General features: G+C 41.6%; 2 protein-coding genes and 1 long non-coding RNA gene across 12 annotated transcripts in view; 2 read left to right on the top strand and 1 right to left on the bottom strand.

Moving 5' to 3' along the window:
• ZNF391 (zinc finger protein 391) overlaps nt 1-21,642 on the top strand; it is a 56,121-nt gene that overhangs the window by 21,943 nt on the left and 12,536 nt on the right. For 6 of the 8 annotated variants that reach the window (XM_054558545.2, XM_054558543.2, XM_054558542.2 and 3 more), the window contains 2 exons: nt 2,920-3,028; nt 3,769-7,380. In XM_054558545.2, coding sequence (XP_054414520.1) covers nt 3,847-4,923 — 1,077 coding nt within the window. In that variant the 5' untranslated portion in view covers nt 2,920-3,028; nt 3,769-3,846 and the 3' untranslated portion in view covers nt 4,924-7,380. Of the gene's footprint in view, nt 1-2,919; nt 3,029-3,768; nt 7,381-21,642 lie in introns of those variants that run through there. The other 2 variants (XR_008526616.2, XR_008526617.2) reach the window with 1 other exon arrangement.
• Nucleotides 5,678-21,642, bottom strand: part of LOC129060170 (uncharacterized) — a 28,387-nt gene continuing 12,422 nt past the window's right edge. For 2 of the 3 annotated variants that reach the window (XR_010140414.1, XR_008526653.2), the window contains exons 2-3: nt 13,766-13,836; nt 5,678-10,998 (exon numbers count right to left, since the gene is read on the bottom strand). This is a non-coding gene — a long non-coding RNA (uncharacterized LOC129060170). Of the gene's footprint in view, nt 10,999-13,765; nt 13,837-17,366; nt 18,913-21,642 lie in introns of those variants that run through there. The other variant, XR_008526654.2, reaches the window with a different exon arrangement.
• On the top strand, nt 11,094-17,368 carry LOC129060159 (multiple coagulation factor deficiency protein 2 homolog). The gene has a single exon (XM_054558559.1). The coding sequence runs from the start codon at nt 11,206-11,208 to the stop codon at nt 11,488-11,490; it is 285 nt and encodes a 94-aa protein (XP_054414534.1). The 5' UTR covers nt 11,094-11,205; the 3' UTR covers nt 11,491-17,368.

Genomic DNA, 21,642 nt, shown 5'->3' on the forward strand with positions numbered 1-21,642 from the left:
CCAGCCTGGGCAACATGGTGAAACCCCATCTCTACGAAAAAAATTAAAAGTTAGCCATACATGGTGGTGTGTGCCTGTAGTCCCAGCTACTTAGGAGGCTGAAGTCAGAGGATCACCTGAGCCTGGAGAGGTCAAGGCTGCAGTGAACTGTAATTGTACCACTGCACTCCAGCCTGGGTGATAGAGTGAGACCCTGTCTCAAAAAAAGAAAGAAAAAAAATGTATATTTCCTTGATTTTCCAATACATATAAAAGCTATGCAAAATACTTTGTATGTATGCATAGAGTGTTACTAGGTTTTAGTTTCAGGTAATTATTAACAACTTTTTTGAAAGTCAGGTAGGATAAATGACAGTTCTTTTTTCTGCAGGAATGTCTATCATCCCTGGCCCCCATTAAATTCTAATAGTACTATCCAATCATTGTGACAACCCAAAATAACCTCACAAATTCCCCAGAGTCTCCCTAGGATGCCATCTTGAGGACCACTGTAATAAAAGAGAGAGGTTATAGTAAACTGACAATAAAATAATGTGTTAGGCCATTCTTGCATTGCTATGGAAATGAAATACCTGAGACTGGGTAATTTATAGAGAAAAGAGATTTACTTGGCTCACAGTTCTGCAGGCTGTGCAAGCATTGCTCCAGCATCTGCTTCTGGTGAGGGCCTCAGGAAGTTTCCAATTATGGTGGAAGGTAAAGGGGGAGCAAGCATGTCACATGGTAAGAGCAGGGGCAAGAGACAGCAAGGGAGGGGAGGTCCCAAACTTTTAAGCAACTAAATCTCACATGAACTAACTGAGGAAGAACTCACTTATCACCAAGGAGATGCTGCTAAACCAATCAGGAGGAATCTGCCCCCATGATCCAACTATCTCCCACCAGGCCCCACTTCCAACATTGGGAATCAGATTTTTTTCTTTTTTTCAGGGGAGGCTGGGGAGGAATCACATTTCAGCATGAGATTTGGAGGGAACAAACATCTAAACCATATCAAATAACAATGGAGGAGCTTAAGGATCTGAGCTACAAGAATGGAAGCCAGCCAAGGTAGCAGTAAGGCAAATTCCTATTAAGGAATGTTGGCATAATAAAATACGCAATTGGATCTTTTTTTTTGTGAGACGGAGTCTCACTCTGTCGCCCAGGCTGGAGTGCAGCGGTGCGATCTCGGCTCACTGCAACCTCTGCCTCCCAGGTTCAAGCAATTCTCCAGCCTCAGCCTCCCGTGTAGCTGGGATTACAGGCATGCACCACCATACCCAACTAATTTTTCTATTTTTAGTAGAGACGGGGTTTCACCATGTTGGCCAGGCTGATCTCGAACTCCTGACCTCAAGTGATCCACCCGCCTCGGCCTCCCAGAGTGTTGGGATTACAGGCATGAGCCACTGCGCCTGCCAGCAATTGGATCTTAATGTGAGATTCTACAATAAGAAATTCTGACTCCTGCATCAACCCAGTAGCAGGGCTTTTTATCTTCCCTGTTTTCAGTTGAAAGGCATGTTCTTGGCAAAGCTGAACACAGACAGCATCATCATGTTATGTTACTTGAGGTTCTCCATGCGTGGCTTCTTGGCACATATCCTCCAAGGCTAACCTCCACATCTGAGAGGTCCCAGTCTATGAGAAAGGAAAGATTTTTATGAAGCCAGATTAACTCCCTAATCTCATGGATATCAAATTATGCTGTGAGCAGAAATATTTGGGGAACTGTTATACAGTTCATTGCCTCCTTTAATACACAAGGACTCCAAGTGAATTAACAAGAGGAGGGGTTAAACAAGCTTTAATGAGGAAATTTAGAGTCCAGAGATGGGCAAGAAGAAAAGGCACAGATTCCCAGATCTTCATATTTTCCTGACAAAGGCTGCTGGAGCCAGGGTACTCTGCTGGACGCTCTGATAGGTTGATGTTCCAGGAGAGGTCCTTGCTGCCCTGTTGCTCTCCCTTCTTATAATACAAGTGGAAAACAACATTGTCAGTGTGGACATAAACACACTACTTGGTGCCAGCCAATATGAATGTGAGGTGTTTGCTTTTTAAACAAGAGTTGGCCGGGCGCAGTGGCTCACGCCTGTAATCCCAGCACTTTGGGAAGCTGGGGCGGGTGGATCACGAGGTCAGGAGATCGAGACCATCCTGGGTAACACAGTGAAACCCCGTCTCTACTAAAAATACAAAAAATTAGCCGGGCGTGGTGGTGGGCGCCTGTAGTCCCAGCTACTCAGGAGGCTGAGGCAGGAGAATGGTGTGAACCCGGCAGGCGGAGCTTGCAGTGAGCTGAGATCGCGCCATTGCACTTGAGCCTGGGCAACAGAGCGAGACTCCATCTCAAAAAAAAAAAAACAAAACAAGAGTCATCTGGGAAAGCTAGCTGTCTAGTACCTGGGAAGCTTGAGATCTTTGGTAAGTTTCAGCCCCTCTGTAGAGAGAAGGGGCCTCCTGTCCTATGGAAAGCTGAGTTTCAGTTTTATACCCGCCTGCTGTGAGAAGAATGTTAAGGGGCAGAAGATAGTCCAAGTTAGCACTTTGTTCAAGCAACCTAGACTGTATTTCTAAGGCTCTTTCTGGACATTCAACTTGTCAAGTCACATGAACGTATTAAAATACAAATGCCTGGGTCCCATCAGACTTGCTAGGTCCAAAGCAAGGTTTAGATATCTGGAGTAACAAGTGTCATAAGTAATTCTGATGTGTGTGTGTGTATGTATGTAACCTATGTGTGTGTATGTAACCCATCTTTTGGCATCTAATTTTAGTCCCTTTCAGAGACTCATTTTCTCCAGCGCCTCCTGCCATAGACCCTGTGAAAGCTCACGCTACCTTTTCTATAGATAAAAACACTGAGATTGAGCTCTGAATAGCTCTGTGTCTTCAGCACCAGCAGCCTTGTGTTAAATCATTTCTAATCTGCAGGAACCCCAGCATGTTAATTGAACTTGATCACCCAGTTGAAGGAAGAATAACAGTAGATGTTGGATCTTCAGGAAGCTGAAGAGGGCAGTGCCCAGAAATACCTGTCTAGGTGAGTAGTGTCATAAGAAGACCACCAATTTGATGTGGAGAAGATGAGATCTAGTCCAAGCCCTTGCAATTTGTTGAGTCATGTAGGCAAGTGACTCAATCTGTTTTCTATCTGTCAGATGAGTGGGTTGGCCTAGATGATGTCTAAGTTCTGCTAAATCTCTGGTAGTCTAGGACTGTAGACTTCTTTAGAAGAATACCTAAAGTATAATAATTGGAAGAAGAGTTGAGAGGCAAACGGGGATAGCAGTGTGGTAGTTACTATTTCTGAAATTTTTATTCTCTTTCAATCCCAGGAAAATGGTTGCATTCAAGCTTGATCAAGTCATCTTTCTTTTTTCCATTTCTTTTTTCTACACTTGAGAGTCTTGATTCTTCTCATCCTTCTCCTTGCTCTCATTTTCCATGATTAATCAACTACCATAATAGGTCATTTTACCATTTAATCCCCAACTCTCTGTCATCAGCTGGTACACCTGCTCATTTCCATTTGTTTGGGTTAGCATATTACCCAATAACTGTTTCCATATTTCTTGATGTCTCTGTGTTCACCATGCCCACTGCAAAAATTCTGCCTCTTATCTTCTGGCTTTGTTCTCCTCCAGTATCCTTTTTTGTTTACTCCTCATATAAAGTTGCTAGTATGCATGAATTCAAATTAGTTGTCTTTTCTCTACTGGTTTATTTTCTTTGCTCTCCACAGTAGACACAGATGACATTTACACTTTAAATGTCTTTCAGATAGGGGGATTTGAACTGAACCAAAGCATCAACACCAATCAGACTGTTTCCAAAGAACTAGAGTTTTCAGGGTCAGCAATGGAAAGCCTCAGAGGGAATACTGCTCAGGGTCCTACAAATGAAGAAGCCTATAAAAATGAAGGCCAATTATCAAGGCAGACAAAATGTCCTGCACAGAAGAAATCCTCTTTTGAGAACACAGTGGTCAGAAAAGTGTCAGTGACACTCAAAGAAATTTTCACAGGGGAGGAAGGCCCTGAATTCAGTGAATTTAGTCTAAGCCCAAACCTTGATGCACAACAGAAAATTCCAAAGGGAGATGGATCCCCAATATCTAGGAAAAACTCCAAAGATAATTCAGACTTAATTAAACACCAAAGACTTTTCTCACAGAGAAAATCTTGTAAATGCAATGAATGTGAAAAAGCCTTTAGTTACCAATCAGACCTTCTTGTACACAGTAGAATTCATGGTGGAGAAAAGCCTTTTGAATGCAATAAATGTGGGAAACCTTTCAGCCGAAGTACACACCTTATTGAACATCAAAGAACTCACACTGGAGAGAAACCTTATGAATGCAATGAATGTGGAAAAGCTTTTAGCTGGAGCACACATCTTAGTCTACATCAGAGAATCCATACTGGAGAAAAACCATATGAATGTAGTGAATGTGGAAAAGCCTTTAGCCGAAGCACTAACCTTAGTCAGCATCAGCGAACTCATACTCAAGAAAGGCCTTACAAATGTAATGAATGTGGGAAAGCCTTCAGTGACCGTTCAACCATAATTCAGCATCAACGAATACACACTGGAGAGAATCCCTATGAATGCAGTAAATGTGGAAAAGCTTTCAGTTGGATCTCATCGCTTATTGAACATCAGAGAACACACACTGGAGAGAACCCCTATGAGTGCAGTGAATGTGGGAAAGTGTTCTGTCGAAGCTCCTCTCTTACAGAACATCAGAGAATCCACACTGGAGAAAAGCCCCACAAGTGTAGAGTGTGTGGAAAGGGCTTCAGTCGAAGCTCATCCCTTATTATTCATCAGAGAACTCATACCGGGGAGAAGCCATACAAATGTAATGACTGTGGAAAAGCCTTCAGTCAGAGTTCAACTCTGATCAGACATCAGCACCTTCATACTAAAGAGTAATAGCTGAGCTTTTATTAATGTTAGCACAGGAACACATATACCTAACCTCCCACCACTGAAATATATATATAATTCAAGTATATATATACTTGTTCTAATTTTCTTTTATTAGATACCTATACCCGTTTTAAGCTTTCATTCGTTCTTTCCATCCATCCTTCTTTCCTCTCCCCTCCCTTCTTCCCTCCTTCCTACTTTTTCTCCCTCCCCCTGTTCTTTCTTTCTCTTTTCTCAAATAAGTTCACAATAAAACAAAGGGATGACTCAAAAAACTTAACATATGAAATCTAATATTCTGAAGGACTCCAACTTTAGAGTATAAAGCTACCTGACACCTAGTAGTTTCTCTGCTAATCTGTTCCATCAAGCGTGGGTCCCTGAACCACCAGGTTATCCTCTGTTTTCTAACCACATCAGCCCCTTCACATGAAGAGAAAATCCTGTGTGTGTGTCTTCATACTTGCTGGCTCTACTACCAGAAGAGAGGGATCTGGCTTCAGAGCAGGACTGAAAACTTCTCACCAGTCTGGGGATAATAGTGTTGAGGCAAATTCATTCTCTTAACTTGCAAAGACAGATTTTTCTCATCTTTCTCCTTCTCTCACCTTTTTTGCTGTAGCATTTTTCCTCAAAGTATAACTCATTTTTTTACTAATGCCTAAACTAATCATAGTGTTATTTTATCACATTTTTACCAACAAAGTTCTAAAAATCCTGGAGACATTCCTCCATGATCTTGGGGAAAAAAGTTGCCAAATGCTGTGCTGTTTTGTTTTGTTTTTTTTTAAATTTTCTTTCATTTACAGACTTCATGAAACTTACATTCTGTGGCTTTGACCCTCACCAATCTTGGAAGATTGATCTCTCAAGGACAAACCCAGTGCCTGTTTCTCAGTTCTTTTTCTACTTGACATTTGCAGAATTGGCACTTTTTGCCACTGTTATGCCTTAAAGCTTGAGCTTCTTTCAGGATCCATGATCCTGTGCTGATCTACATTTTTCCTACCTCCAAGCATTTCTTTGATTGTCAATGATCAGCTCTGTGATTTGGGGCAAGGGTTAGGCCAGAATAATCTCATTTTATCAAGTTATAAAACTTGAGGTAGTGCAACTAGATTATACACTTCTTGAAGACAGAAATCTTGGTTTGTTTGTTGTTTTATTTTTGAGAGAAGGTCTTGCTCTGTTGCCCAGGCTGGAGTGCAATGGCACAATCATAGCTCACTGTAGCCTTGAACTCTCGGGCTCCTGCCACAGCCTCCTGAGTAGCTAGGGCTGCAAGTGTGTACCACCACACCCACAATTTTACAGTTTTTTTGTGGAGACAGGATCTCACTATATTGGCAAGGCTGGCCTCCATCTCCTGAACTCAAACAATTCTCCCACCTCGGCTTCCGAAAACACTGACATTACAGGTATGAGCCACCACACTTGCCAGAAATCTTGTTTTTGATTGATAAAAACATCACAAAGTGCCGAGTAGACACTAAATGCCCTGTAATTATTGCTCACTGATTCCTCTTTATCTGTGATCAATCAACTTGACTTTATTTGATATAGATTAATAATTGATTTCTTTCTCTCTTTCTACTGCTGCTTCCAAGTTCTTGGTACCTCGTGCTTAGATAACTAAATTGATCACTGTTGACTCACTACCATTATCTAGCTCCTTACTAAACTACTGCTTTGTTAAAAAAAATAGTCTACAGTTTCCCAGTGACCTCTGCCCCAAATGTAAACTTCTTTAACCTAAAGGTCTTTCATAGTTTGATCTACTTATTTACTTCCTTTCTCTTCTCAAAAATAATACATGTGGGCAGGCCTGTTTTTTGTCCCTACTATACCCTCTTATCACACTTTGCTTCTTTTCAAACTATTCCTTGGCACTTTTATGTGTCCTACTTTCTTCGTTGTATTCCAGAAACCCTATCCACCCTTTTTTAAAGGCCACGCTCATATCCTGACTCTCTGACACTTTCAGTCCCCTGCCTTCTTAGAAATCCTTTGTAGTGATGGTTTGCATTATTCTCCTGTATTAGACACCTTCTTTACTGTTTTCTGGTTCTTTCACAAGTACTTTTTTACGTAAGCTGTTTTGAAGTTGTAAATCATCCTAAATCTTTTATAAGCCTCATATAATACATAGTACAATGCCAGCCTGGACTCTAGTTTTAATCTAAATGCATAGGGTTTAATTTAGCAGCATAATCTTTTTAGTCTTTTGAATGATGAGGTAACCTCATAGGTATTTTGGCCCATTTTGTTTTTCCTTGAATTACATATATAACTGACTATTTAGACTGACTCCTTTAGATCTCCTGGGATGCTGACCTCTTGGCTTTCCAATTCATTAGACTATTGTAAAGAATAAGTGAGTTCATTTATGTAAGGTAGTAAAACAGTGCCTGACATAAAGTAAATGCTCAATAAATTCTAATTGTTATGATTCTACTGATTCACATCTGCCTATAGCTTTTTATTTTATTCCCTGCAGAGCCTTTAACTTCATTACTAGAAATGGAAAACTAGGATCACAATCAAATAGCTAGAAGGTATTTCTTTTATCATAATAGGCAATAGCTATTTTATTATAACTCCATTGTGTGTAAAAAATGACTCAAGATGGCAAACAAGATACAGTAAAATAAACACATACAAATGAGCACTAGGAGATCAGAACAAGTTATTATAACCTACACAGGTAGTCAGTTAGGGATACAAACTGAGCATTCTGGCAACCAAAATGAGAAGGTCATTTGCTTACATTGTTTTAGAAGGAAAAAAAATGTCCATTCTTCAAGGAAAACAAAAGTTTTCTAATACTTAGAATTAAGATGAATTACTCCATTGGTCTTCATGTAATTATACAATGTCTTTGATATAAAAAAATTTATATTTCGTAACACCTAGTATACAGCAGTTTCTCTGGTGAATAAATATTTAGTTTATAGTAGAAAGTCCAGAAAGGCAGATGCGAAGATTGTTCTTAGGATGGACTGAGGTTCGCAGGAGCAGGGGGTAGAGTATATTAGGTAATGAAATATTTACTGGTACCAGAAGAAATGCTCTTTGTAGATATTTGAGTACAGTTATGCACCACACAAGGACATTTTGGGCAATGATGGACTGCAGAAATGACAGTGATCACATAAGATTATAATGGAGCTGGAAAATGCCTATTACCTAGTGACATCATAGCACAATTATATGTTTGTGGTGATACTGGTGTAAACAAACTTACTGCACTGCCAGTCATATAAAAGTATAGCACTAAAGGCCTAGTGTGGTGGCTCACACTTGTAATCCCAGCACTTTGGGATGCCGAGGCGGGTGGATCACCTGAGGTCAGGAGTTCAAGACCAGCCTGGCCAACATGATGAAACCCCGTCGCTACTAAAAATACAAAAATTAGCTGGGCGTGGGGGCTCACGCCTATACTCCCAGCTACTTGGAAGGCTGAGGCACAAGAATTGCTTGAATCTGGGAGGCAGAGGTTGCCGTGAGCCAAGATCATGCCACTGCACTGCATCCTGGGCAACAGAGTGAGACTCAGTCTCAAAAACAAAAACAAACAAACAAAAATAGCACTATGTAGTACTTGATAGGAAAGTACTATGTCACTGGTTTGTGTATTTACCATACTTTTTATTGTTATTAGGTTGGTGCAAAAGTAATTGCAATGGCAAAAACTGCAATTACTTTTGCACCAATTTAATATTTTAGAGTGTACTTCTACTTATTAAAAAAAAGTTAACTGTAAAACAGCCTCAGGCAGCTCCTACAGAAGGTATTCCAGAAGAAGGCATTGTTATCATAGGAGATGACAGCTCCATGTATATTACTGCTCCTGGAAGACTTTCCAGTCAGCTAAGATGTGAAGCTGTAAAACAGTGATATTGATAATCCTGACTGCCCCTCTGTCTACACCTGGTTTCAAACCATATGGTGTCAGTACCAGGCTGGACTGCACCAGCAGTCCAGGCAGCAGTGGCACCCCAACTAGACATAGCTGTGTACCATGTCCTATTAGGAATACAAGAACACCCTTTCTAACAGTGAAGGCTCAGGGTCTAGGGGTGCCTCAGGCCCCATGGCCTTATCTTGCATTAGGACTACAGGTCCCAAGACCTCTTGCAACTCTGCTGCTAAGGGACTTATACTTAGCGTACTCCACTGCTCTAAGTAGGTGCCCCGCTTCGCTAAAGTGGATGTCTGTGCTGTCCCAGTCTGGGGGGTCGTTGCTCATGAACGCACCCATCCCACTATTGGGTAAGCCATCTGCACGGCTGTAACCCGTCTGGCCACGCTCTTATGAACCTGAAGGGCGGCATATATGGTTATTAACTGCTACTTTATTAATGAACACTGGGGCTCAGCTCCCTTTCATAGCTGGGACTAAAAGCTGACTGGCACTTCCAAGCACTCCATATACTGCCATAGGCCCTAGCCAACTCTATTTGTGGTTACATGCACATCTAGTTTAAATGGGCACCCCCGGTTAACTACCCACAGGGTTTATGTCATCAGAAGGGCTGTTTCAGCCTCATCATCCCAATCCCAGGCAAGAGGGGTGTTGCCACTTCCAAACCAGCAAGAGAACTAGAGGTTAACATAACATCATTAATAAGAAAATGATATATAATGGGGCTATACATATAGCCCTGCAGCAACACTGTGAAAGTCCATTGTCGCCCTCCCATGAAGGCAAACTGTCCCTGGCTCTCTGGAGCAATGCTGGTTGAGAGGAATGCATTGGTCAAGTCCACCACACAGTGGCACCATCCCAGTTCTGTTGTCAAACGGTCCATCAAGTCCATGACAGGTGGCACAGCTGTCAAGTCTTGCAAAACATCCACCCCCAAGAATGTCCTCAGGCATGCAAGAGACATACACAGTGCATAAGTGGAGAGCCAAGCAGCCAATGCCCAGGTGCAAAGACACAGGTTTCACTTTCACTGACCAGCTTTCATAGCTGTCTATTCAGCCTTGCCTGGAAACTTGTCCGGGTCCAGGGACCAGTGGATTGCCAAGTCCATACATGGCCTTTGGTTGTCTGGTGTCCCCTACCAAGCCAGGCACCTTGGCCAGTTCTCTTATCAAACACAAAAGGCTTTACACTTCCACCAACTGCAGCAGGTACTCTTTGCACTGGAACACTCCGGCAGGACCAGGTTGCGCAGCAAGATCCTTCTCCCGAATGACTTGCACCAAGTCTGTACACGACTGCCAACATTACTTGCTTAACTCCTGCAACTTAGCAGGGGCACAGACACCATAGGAAGTGTGCTCCACCACAGTAGGGGGTCTCTGGCCCACCCTTGGGGCCCAACGGTTGCTCATGCTCTATTTTCTGGTAGACCATTGGGTGAGCCTGTAACAGAGGTTCTTCCTCCCTGCGTGCATCCCGCAGGGACTGGGCAGGCACTTCCTGCAGCAAAGTCACAAACATCCGTGTGACTCTGGTGGTAAAAGCATGCTGCATCTCAGTGCTGTGCACTTCCAGGTGCTTCAGCGCCTTCTCCACACTTGCGGGGGACCCATCCGCTGCCTCCCGTGTTTCCACTGAAGCCCATCCTCGCAGCACAGCTGCCACTGGGTACCATAGCCCATGCTGCAGCCACATAGCCAACCCAGGAACCCTCACGGCCTGAAGACCTACTCACCTCATCCCATTCTCATTGCCAATTGTTAGGTTTAGGGTTTGGGTCCAGCCCATGCTGAGGTACAAGGGAGTGGGTCCCTGGGCAAATAGCTAACAGAACACTTGTGGGGGACGTAGGCAGGTGAAAGATGATTTTATTCAGCAGCAGCTCTCATCAGCAGCTTACTCACATAGCTTACTTACACCAGGTCTCTCACACTGTCCACCCTGTCTCGGCTGCTTGAGCCGGCTGCTTGGGCCAGCTGCTCCCACACACAGCTGCAGGGCTGGCTCTCCCTTGCTTTCAGAGTTAGCAGCTTAACTCTTTCTCTCTATGGGCACGAGCTGGTTCCTGGCTCCCCCTGCCCGTCTGCCAGTTGGTCATTCTTCCTTACAGGAGCCAGTAGCTTCACTCTCTCTCTGGGCAGCAGCGCCTGCACAAGAGCCATGTCGAGCTAAGCCCTGTGCACAGTGTCAGCAGGACAATTATACCTTTTACAGACAATAGTGGCTCAGAGCCAAGTATGAACTTACACAAACAGGTTATATAACAAGTGGAGTTGTGTGCCTGCACGCCAAACTCGCCGAGTCATGCAGGCCTGGATGTCCACCTTGGCCTATTCCTTGACCCAAACACATCCATGTACCTTACAGAAGGTGTCATCCACAAACCAGAGGCAGAGATGTCACTACAAGAATTGCAGCTCCATTACTTCAAAATGCACGATTATGATGGCAATTATTTGCTTGATGGCTTAGAACTCTCCACAGCCATCACTCATATCCATAAGGAGAAAGGGACTGAACAGGCACCACTAATGAGTGAAGATGAATTGATTAACATAAGAGATGGTGTTTTGAGAGATGATGACAAGAACAATGATGGACACATTGACTACGCTGAATTTGCAAAATCACTGCAATAGATGTTATTTGTCCATCTCTTGGTTATATGCAAATGTGACCTGTGATAATGTGATTGAATACTTTGATAATGCAAAATAACTCATTTCCAACTACTGCTGCAGCGTTTTGGTAAAAACCTGTAGCAGTTTGTTACACTGGGGTGAGAAGGGATCAAGAGAAATGAAAGAGAAGAGAAATGGGACATCTAATAGTCCCTAAGCACTATTAAATACCTTATTGGACAAGGGCTTGCTTTTTAAAGCATCCTTTCAAGAATATTGAATAATTGGAGCTGAGTACTCAGGAGCTTCACTGTAGTAGAATACTGCTAGTTTCTTAATTTTAATTCATGTTACCTGAAAAATAAAACAACAGGCTTTGCCAAGTGGACGTTTTTCAGTAACAGTGAAGGAGTGGAGTGAATGTCAAATGTTTGCCCTGGTGGTTCCTATCTCTTCAGGTAACCATGGTCAGTATTCTCTAAAGTTCCCCTGGCCTAAAAGACTAATTGCTCTGGGCAAATGGATATTTATTAGACTATTTCAAAGCCACAGCATAAGAAGAATATCAAATATTGAGTTCAGCCTAGCCACAGAGTCTAAGATTCTGTATCCTCCAGCCCTCTATCATTTTGGAAATGATATACCACTGGCTTAAGTGATTAATCTTTTTCAGATTTTCAGTATTTTATACAACTTACTGCTACATCCTTATACTTTATTACTTTTCTGTCTTTTTCAACCTGGGAGAGACCTTGAATTTAAATGTTTTCTAATCAATAGTATTTTAGCTTTCTTTATATTTCTATTTCACTCTTGTTTCTAGGGTTTCCTTTTTTGCAGTTTAGGAACTTTTAGGAATGTCAGGACTTTATTAGCAGGGGTAAAACTACCAACTAGCCTAGCTTAAGTAGGAAGTGAAAAGATAATTCACCAAACAATGATTAACCTGATAGAAGTTCTATTCAGGAGAAATACTGTTTAAATTACCTCTTTTAGCCTGAATACATGGATTCTTTTCAAATCAGGAAAGATTAGAAAAGGAACCCTAAAAATCTTTTAACAGTGTGAATCTTAATAGTATTTGAAAATGAGAAGAAGTAACAGATTGTCATTTGGTTTATTGGATGTGATGGACATGCTGAAAGGATGATTGAATGGGAAAAAGAGACTGCATAAGATTTGCTATAAGATAGATAGAGACTTATTTTCTTTCTTAAAGTATTCTTATAAGAAAACATGGCTGGGCGCAATGGCTCATGCCTGTAATCCCAGCGCTTTGGGAGGCCGAGGCGGGCGGATCACAAGGTCAGGAGATCGAGACCATCCTGGCTAACATGGTGAAACCCCGTCTCTACTAAAATACAAAAAATTAGCCGGGCGTGGTGGTGGGCGCCTGTAGTCCCAGCTACAGGCCTCAGGAGGCTGAGGCAGGAGAATGGTGTGAACCTGGGAGGTGGAGCTTGCAGTGAGCCGAGATCGCACCACTGCACTCCAGCCTGGGGGACAGAGTGAGACTCCATCTCAAAAAAACAAACAAACAAACAAAAAAAACACAAAACGAACAAACAAAAAATATATATTTGTAAAAATGATCTCCTGTGTCAAGTATTTGTGTAGTCAGAGCTAACTTGTAAACTATTCTTGTAATATCTCATTATTTTGAAAGATTTATGTAATAAATTCTGGATATATGACCAATAACAGTGATGAAACAAACAAAAAAAGTTATGGTAAGTTAAGGTCAATTATTGAAGAAAAATATGTTAAAAATAAATTTAGTGCAGCCTAATGTACAGTGTTTATAAAGTCTACAGTAGTGTAGTCTTCATTAGATGAACTATAATGTCCTAGGCCTTCATATTCACTCACTACTCACTCACTGATACCTAGAGCAACTTCCAGTCCCGTAAGCTCTATTCACAGCAAGTGCCCCATATATGTGTGCCATTTTAAAATGTTTTATACTGAATTTTTACTATACCTTTTCTATGTTTAGATATATTTTGATACACAAATATTTACCATTGTATTACAATTGCCTTTAGTATTCAGTACAGTAACGTGATGTACAGGTTTGTAGCCTAGAAGAGATAGACTATGCCATATAGTCTAGGTGTGTAGTTGGCTATACCATATAGGTTTGTGAAAGTATACTCTATGATGTTACAAGGACAAAATTACCTAATGATGCACTTTTCAGAACATACTGCTGTCATTAAGTGACATGAGTGTAATTTAATTCACCACATTATGGGAAGAGGAAATTAAAATATACAGATGTTGAATGACTTACACAAGGACCAGGATTTTACTCCAGTTCTGCCGACTCCAGTACTGGATCTCTTAAGCTGGATCCTAGCAGATCTGAGAAAGAAAGGGAAATGTGTAAGGAAAGTCAGAGAGGTGGGAAAATGTTCTCAGTTTGTTTAAGTAGGTGAACTGACTTGCTTATGGCAGAGGGTTCAAAGAAGTTGAAAAGAAATTGGTGATTTGGAATTTCTTAGCTACATGATGGCAGCCTTTAGTATTAGCTTGCATTTGGATTTCATCTTTTAAGCAATAAAGGAATTATGGGAGGTTCTTTTTTTTAGACAGAGCCTTGCTCTGTCACCCAGGCTGGAGTGCAGTGGTGCGATCTCAGCTCACTGCAACCTCCACTTCCCGGGTTCAAGCGATTCTCCCACCTCAGCTTCCTGAGTAGCTGAGACCACAGGTGTGCACCACCACGCCCGGCTAATTTTTGTGTTTTTAGTAGAGACAGGGTTTCAGCATGTTGCCCAGGCTGGTCTCAAACTCCTGACCTCAGGTGATCCACCTGCCTCGGCCTCCCAAATTGTCGGGATTACAGGCATGAGCCACTGCGCCCAGCTATGGGAGGTTTTTGATCATGGTAGTTAAGTCTGGCTTGAGGGTGAAGATTAATCTGGTAGAAGAGACTGTATGGTTCAGAAATGAGAGATGGTAGGCAGAAACTAGATGGGAAGCTGGGGTTCTTAAAATAGCAGTATTGGGAAACAGAAGTGGACAGATGAGGAAACTGGTGTCTTTGTGCTACTACAACAAAAACTTATGTGGGGTAATTTATAAAGAATTTTTTTTCTCACAGTTCTGGGGGCTAGAAGTCCAATGTCAAGGCACCAGACCAGTTGGTATTTGGTGAGGGCTTCTGTGTGCTTTCAAGATGGTGACTTGTTGCACAACCTCCAGAGGGCGCAAATGCTATATGGCCTCACATAGCAGAAGTGACGGAAGGGCAAAAGAGGCTTAAAACTCCAGGCCTTTTATGAGGCACTAAACCATTCATAAGGAATGAGTTCTCATGATTTAATCACTTCCCAAAGACCCCGCCTCCTACACCACCACAATGGGGATTAAGTTTCTATATATGAATTTTGGGGACGTTCCAAAAGCAAACAGAAATGGAAAGATCCAGTGAAACTGGTGACTAGATACGGGCAAGGGACCAGTGGCTACATTCCTTAAAGTGGTATTGTTACTTAACTTACATGTAAGCTATTAGGGTGTGCAGAGGGGGATTTCTGACATACACTCAGCAGTAATGAACACAAAGCATAATGTAGGTTGAATGTCTGATGAAAATAGCCTATATCTTTAATACAAAGTCAATAAGTAGAACCAGAAACTTTGGGGTTTGCAGTGAGGAAGTCTAGATAGAAGGCCCGAGGGTAAGAGTGATCCAGAGAAGTCAGACCTATTTTGAGAAGAAATTAAGTGTCTTTTAATGTGGCCTGAATTACTGTGACTTGGCTCTCACATTTAAGTAGAACATCTTCAAAATAATCTCCTATTTTACAAGGAGCCTATATCTAGGTGCTTGGCATGGGCCCTTACTTTTCTGTCAGCCAGCAGGTGGAGGAAGAGAAAGGCCCCTGTGGAGGCCAGCCGCCCTCCCTCCTCACTTGCCCAGGGCCCCTAGCCCATCCCTTGGTGGGAATCCCAGTAGGTGAGGAGGGGCATGACAGCTAATACTGCGGGGTGGATGAGGAGCCTCTGGACACTACTCTCCGGATGTGCTCCTGGCCCGTCACGCCCCCAGTAGGCTGGCTGGGACCACCGCAACATGGTGGCTGTGGGCATTCCTAGAAGATGAGGGCCAGCAACTACCACAAACTCCATTTGACAGCTTTTGGGTGGAGCCATGGGGGTTGGGTGGGGCGGTATTTAAAACAAGATCAACCGAGAGCAAGAAGAGCTTGGTGTCCTAGAACTGGCCAGCATCTCCTAGGAAACATAGTCTGCTGGGTTGCACGCTCAGGGCCACACGGTTCCACAGCTGGTAGGAGTTGTCCCAGGCCACCATCAGCGAGGTGAAGCAAATGCTCAGAGCAGAGAGCTGGGCTGGTTGGGTCAGCACGCCTTCCCTACTATCAGGAGCAGTGTAGGGTTAGAGACAACCAGGTCCACGCATGTGTATGTTTCCACAATGTCAGGCTTTTACTAATGCTATTCCAGTCACAAAAGTCATGAGCTACATGCAGTTCCCAAGGTGGCAATTCTCATTAGTACTTCCCCTTCATTCTGTAGTCAGCGCTATGGGCACACAGGCATAAGCCACTCCACAAGTCAGTCAATATTGTAAATATTGACAAAAAGAGTCAAACTCTAAAATATTTGAAGAGATTTATCCTAAGCCAAATATGAGTGACCATGGCCTGTGACACAGCCCCAGGACATCCTAAGAACATGTGCCCATAGCTTGGCTTTATACATTTTAGAAAAACATAAGACATCAATCAATACATGAAAGATGTACATTGGTTTGGTTGGGAAAGGCAAGGGCTTCCAGGTCATACGTGATGAGAGAATCACTTGAGCCCAGAAGTTTGAGGCTTCAGTGAGCTATGATTATGCCACTGTACTCCAGTCTGAGTGACAGAGCAAGACCCTGTCTCTGAAAGTAAATAAATAAAAATTATATGGCAAAGGATATGAAGGAGATAGAAAGTATAATCATAGGATAATAAGATTTAAGAGGCCAGGCGTGGTGGCTCATGCCTGTAATCCCAGCACTTTGGGAGGCCGAGGTGGGCAGATCACCTGAGGTTGGGAGTTCAAGACCACCCTGACCAACATGGAGAAACCCTGTCTCTACTAAAAATACAAAATTAGCCAGGCATGGTGGCACATGCCTGTAATCCCAGCTACTCAGGAGGCTGAGGCAGGAGAATCACTTGAACCTGGGAGGTGGAGGTTGAGGTGAGCCAGAGATCATGACATTGCACTCCAGCCTGGGCAACAAGAGTGAAACCTCCGTCTCAAAGAAAGAAAGAAAAAAAAGAGATTTAAGAAAATGAGTTTGAGGGAACTCCAGACAGTTAAATCCATACCTTTTATGGTTTGGGGAAAAGCTTTAATTTTTATCTCAGATTATAAAACCAGTCAAATTCATTTTAATATTCTCTCAGAAATATTTAAATTGATAAAACATAATGTTCACTCATTTTTAATTATGACAAATTTAAAACATACACAAAATTAGAGAGACTAGTAAAATGGACTCCTCTATGCTCATCGTTCAGGTTTAACAGCTATCAAAATTTTGCCACATTTGTTTTATTTGTCCCTTTTTTCTTCATTTTACTCTTTTGATATTTTAAATAAAACTGAGACATCATGTAGTTTCATTCCTACATATTTCATTATGCATTTCTAAAAACGATGGACAATTTCTTACCTAACCAAAATGCTACTATCATACTTAACAAAATTAACAGTAATTCCTGGTATACCCTTCATTTTGTAAATAAAACATAACTTGACTTACATCTTCTGTTTGGGAAATTTGGAAGAAACAAAGGTAGCCCTGGGTCTGGATGTGGATCCATGCTAAGTTTAGGGGTTGAAACTGGACCTTTCTTCCATGTGACTCTCACCTTTTCTATTCAGATCCTGGAGTAGAACTGCATTAGCTGAACTCAATGGATCCTTCAGAGCATTGGCTTCCTGCTGGGGAGCTGGAGATTTGAGATCTCAAGAACTACTTTCTAATATTCTTGTTCACTATGCATCTTCTCTGATAAGCCTGGTCCCATCACTGATAATTTCCTCACAACTTCATAGTCTAAAATTACTCATTGAACAATGAACATGTGGAAACCAAAATTAAAAATATCTAAACCATCAGCAAATCCTGTTGGCTTTACTTCAAAATTGTTCTAGAATCAAACCATTTGCCACCATTTTCACCCTGAACCAAGCTACCACCATATCTCTGCTAGACTATTGCCTAACTTATCTCTTTGTTTTCATCCTTGTCCCTCTCAACCACCCCCATCGCTCATACAGCCTATTTTCAACACAGTAGCCAGAAGAATCCTTTTTAATTGTTTGTTAAATCATGCTGCTCCTACTCAGAATCTTCCAGTAGCTTTTCATCTCACTCATAGTAAAAGCCAAAGTCCTTACAGTGACCTACAAGACCCCACATAGTGTGGTCCTTCATGACCTCTTGAGTCTAATCTCCTATTGCTCTATTCTCTTTCACTTTACTCTAGCCACACTGGCCTCTTTGTTATTCTTAAACATACCAGGCCACTCTTGCCACAGAACTTTCACATTTGCTATTCCTTCTGCTTGCAGGGCTTTTACTCAGATATCCGGATGGCTCTTTCTTTCTCTCACCTTCTATGACACCTTTTTAATAAGCTGTTTCTTGTTACCCTATTTAAAATTATGATACATATCCCATTGGTGTTTTGTATCCTATCTTGCTTTATTTTTCTTCATAGTATATACTCCATACTTTTTGAAGATTTTATTATCTCCCCCTTCAGTCAGACACAAGTGAGAGTTCCCCATAAGCAGGAAGGGAGGTTAGCAAACAATAGTGTTATCGAAATGCAACTTTAAACGATCTCTCCTGGCCTTTACCCTTTGGAAGTGAGTAAGGTACAGGAAAATTACCTAAAACACCCATGGGCTCATGCCTCATGACAGTATGTGACCCTGAGCAAATCATTTAATCTCTTTGAGGCTGTTTCCTAAAATGTAAAATGTTGTTAAAAGTATCTTCCCTTCCTACCTCACAGGGATATTTTGAGAGGAATATGAAATGACAGGAAAAGTCTGTAATGAGCAGTAACCATCTGTAATGAGTATACAATGGGCTGGTTGTAATCTCAGGCTATTGATGAGCTGGCTATAACTCAGTGGGGGCTGTTGGTGGGCTGAGCTACTCTACAGTTGGTTCGGGAAGCCCAAAGAGAAAAGGACTCTTACATAAGTCCTGAGTCAGACATCAACTTTATGCTTCTAATGAGTAATCATTGCTTAGAAAGGTTATATGATACTCTGTTTTGCTCTATCTTGGTTTTCAGCTAGCCACATTTTAGTAAAAAAAAAATTATCAAAGAAAAATTTTAATGTAGAAAACCCTCTGTAATTATATTTCTGTTACTGGAAAAGACTGACACTGTTGGAACTTTCAAGAAAAAAATGCTTTTCTCTAACTTTAGGAAGGACATGGGTTTGAGAATTATTGGTATAAGAGTTTAGTAGATGAGGAGAGGAGGTTTTTCTTGGATGCAATAAGGAATTAAAGAGACTGACTGTAACACGGAGTTAGTCTCAGGTTGCCAAGGTCTACCATATACTTTATGTTTTGGAACATTTCTTACCTCAGAAATCCCATTACTTCCTTTGAAATACAGGGACTAAAAAGTTGTTCCAGGCTTCTCTTGTCGTGTGAAATGAGTCAAGACATTATAGTGGTTGAAAAAGTGGGCTCTGAAGTTGGAATCCTGGTTCTGTCATATATTGGCAGTGTGACCTCAGGCAAGTTATTTAATCTCTGTGTCTGTACTAGTTTGCTAGGGCTGCCATAACAAAGTCCCACAAACTGGGTGGCTTAAACAACAGAAATGTATTGTCTCACAGTTCTGGAGACTAGAAGTCCCTACTGAAGGTGCCATTGGGGATGATTCCTGCTGATGGCTCTGAGGGAGAATCTGTTCCAGACCTCTCTCCTAGTTTCTGGTAGTGTCAGTCATTATTTTGCTTGTAGATGGCATTCTCCCCGTATCTTCACATTATCTTGCCTCTTTACTTGTCTTTCTCTGTGTCCAAATTTTCCCTTTTTAAGGATGAGTCATACTGGATCAGGGCCCATCCTAATGACCTCATCTTAACCTGATTATCTGCAAAGTCTATTTTCACCATCTTTTGGGGAGGACACCAATTAAACCTATAACAGTGTCTTAGTTTCCTTGTCTATAATATGAGAATGGTGATAGCTACCTGACAGAACTATCGTGAGAGAATTTTGAGTTAAGAGATGGCATATATTTAGAATAATTTCTAGTCTATAACAATTACCCAAAAGGATAGAGGGTAAGGTTTACTTTTGTAGACTTGGGAAAATTAATAAACCTAAATTGAAAGGCAGATCATCTAGCACAGATATCTATTACCAGGGCAGATTTGGCTCACCATGCTTCCTAGTCCTTTCTCCCTATCTTCTGTGGAACAAGCCTACTGCCCAATTCTCTGGTATCATGACAATATCCTAACAACCATGAGAAGGACTTGCCTTTAGTTTCAGGTATGAGGATAAGTATATGTCTCTGTTTGAATCTCTCCTCCCCTTATTTTTCCCAATCATGGGACAATGTTCAAAAGGCATCAGGTCCTTCAAATATCATTTGGTATTTTAGGAGAGCTGAGTGTCAGCCTTTGCCAGTCATTCCCAGGGTGTGTGACCCTAGACAACTCTTTCTCTTATCTGGATCTCACTGACTCCTGCTATAAGAGTTTCCTTATTCACATTTACATAGCACTTTGGAATTTTCAAAGTAATTTTGTTATGAATTTGTCTTATTTAAGCCTCACAACATCCTATTGCAGTAGGGTTATTATCATTCCATTTTATAATAATATTGAGGTTTAGAGAGATGATTTAGTTGAACAAGATGACACAGATAGAAAAATCCCAAATTATCAAAATCTAGTCCCTTGACTCTTGAGTCCAGTGCTTTTTGCATTATCCTGCTGTGTCTTAGGGATACTTTGTCTTCTCATTTGCCTAAGACTGAACTAGTGGAACATCCCCTTGTTAGAATGGGAAGACCAATCCCCCAGGCATTTAGTCCATGCCTATCCCAATTCTGGGGGTCATGAAAGAGTTAAGGCAGTATAGCAAAGAGAAAAAAACACTTCCAAAATGCTTTGAAAAATAAGCATTTTCTAGTTTCAAAGTGACTCTAAGAGGAAATTACTGCACATTGCAAAGCAAAAATGTCAAAAAATATATTTTTTCACTCCTCTTTCTGATTTTGATCCCCATTTTTCCTATCTCCTTCCTAAACTCTTTATCAAAACCCTATTCCAGCCTAATTTTTCATTTTCTTGCTCGTTCCCTTTCTCTCTAGACAATTCTGGTTTTTTTTTTTCCCTCAATCCTTTCAGGGTTCCAGGGATGTTGGACTTTTATCCCCCATTTTCTGAATTCCCGTGTCCCATGAGACTGCCTTCCAGACTGGTGTTGGACAGAGGAGGGAGACTGGCTTTCCGCTTCTTTTTCTGACCTTGGCTCAGAACTTTGAGAAATCCTGGAGAAGAGTCCAGGACAGCCTCTACTTGCCAAACTCTATATAATCATGCACACATCCTTTCTTTTCTGGTCCTCAATTTGCCCATGTGTAAATAAAGAGATTGGATGGACTTCATTGCTTTAGGCCGATTCTGGTTCTGAGAGTCTAAGCAGGACAACTTCCTTCAGACAAGCAGGGCTTTAATGGTGAAGTGAGAAAATGCTCATAAGAATATTGTTAAATAGAAAACCTGAATACTAAACTACGTATGTAGTATAATTTCAGCTATGTAAAACAAAATAATTTACTAATTCAACTTATATGTACTGAGCACTCCACAATCTACAACTTTTTCATTTTGCTTCATGTTGACACTATAGGAGATGCCTCACTAGTGTCATATGGACAGGGACTGACCAGCTAAACCAAGTTTCGTGGGCTGTGAACCTCAGCCCCATAGGTCCAGAAACTGGGTATTTTTCAGGGCACTGATGTTGCAGAGTCTCTTGGGGACAACTCACAATAGCAAACCTCACAAAAGACAGTTCCTAAATATATTTTGCTGAAAGCTAATGGAGGCTGTATCTTTCCAATGAAATAATTCATGGGTTCCATGTTTTAA

Source organism: Pongo abelii, chromosome 5 (assembly GCF_028885655.2).
Source record: "Pongo abelii isolate AG06213 chromosome 5, NHGRI_mPonAbe1-v2.0_pri, whole genome shotgun sequence".
NCBI lineage: Eukaryota > Metazoa > Chordata > Mammalia > Primates > Hominidae > Pongo > Pongo abelii.

Coding starts and splice junctions, on each gene's coding strand:
- LOC129060159 (XM_054558559.1), top strand. CDS start 11,206: ATGTACCTTACAGAAGGTGTCATCCACAAACCAGAGGCAGAGATGTCA.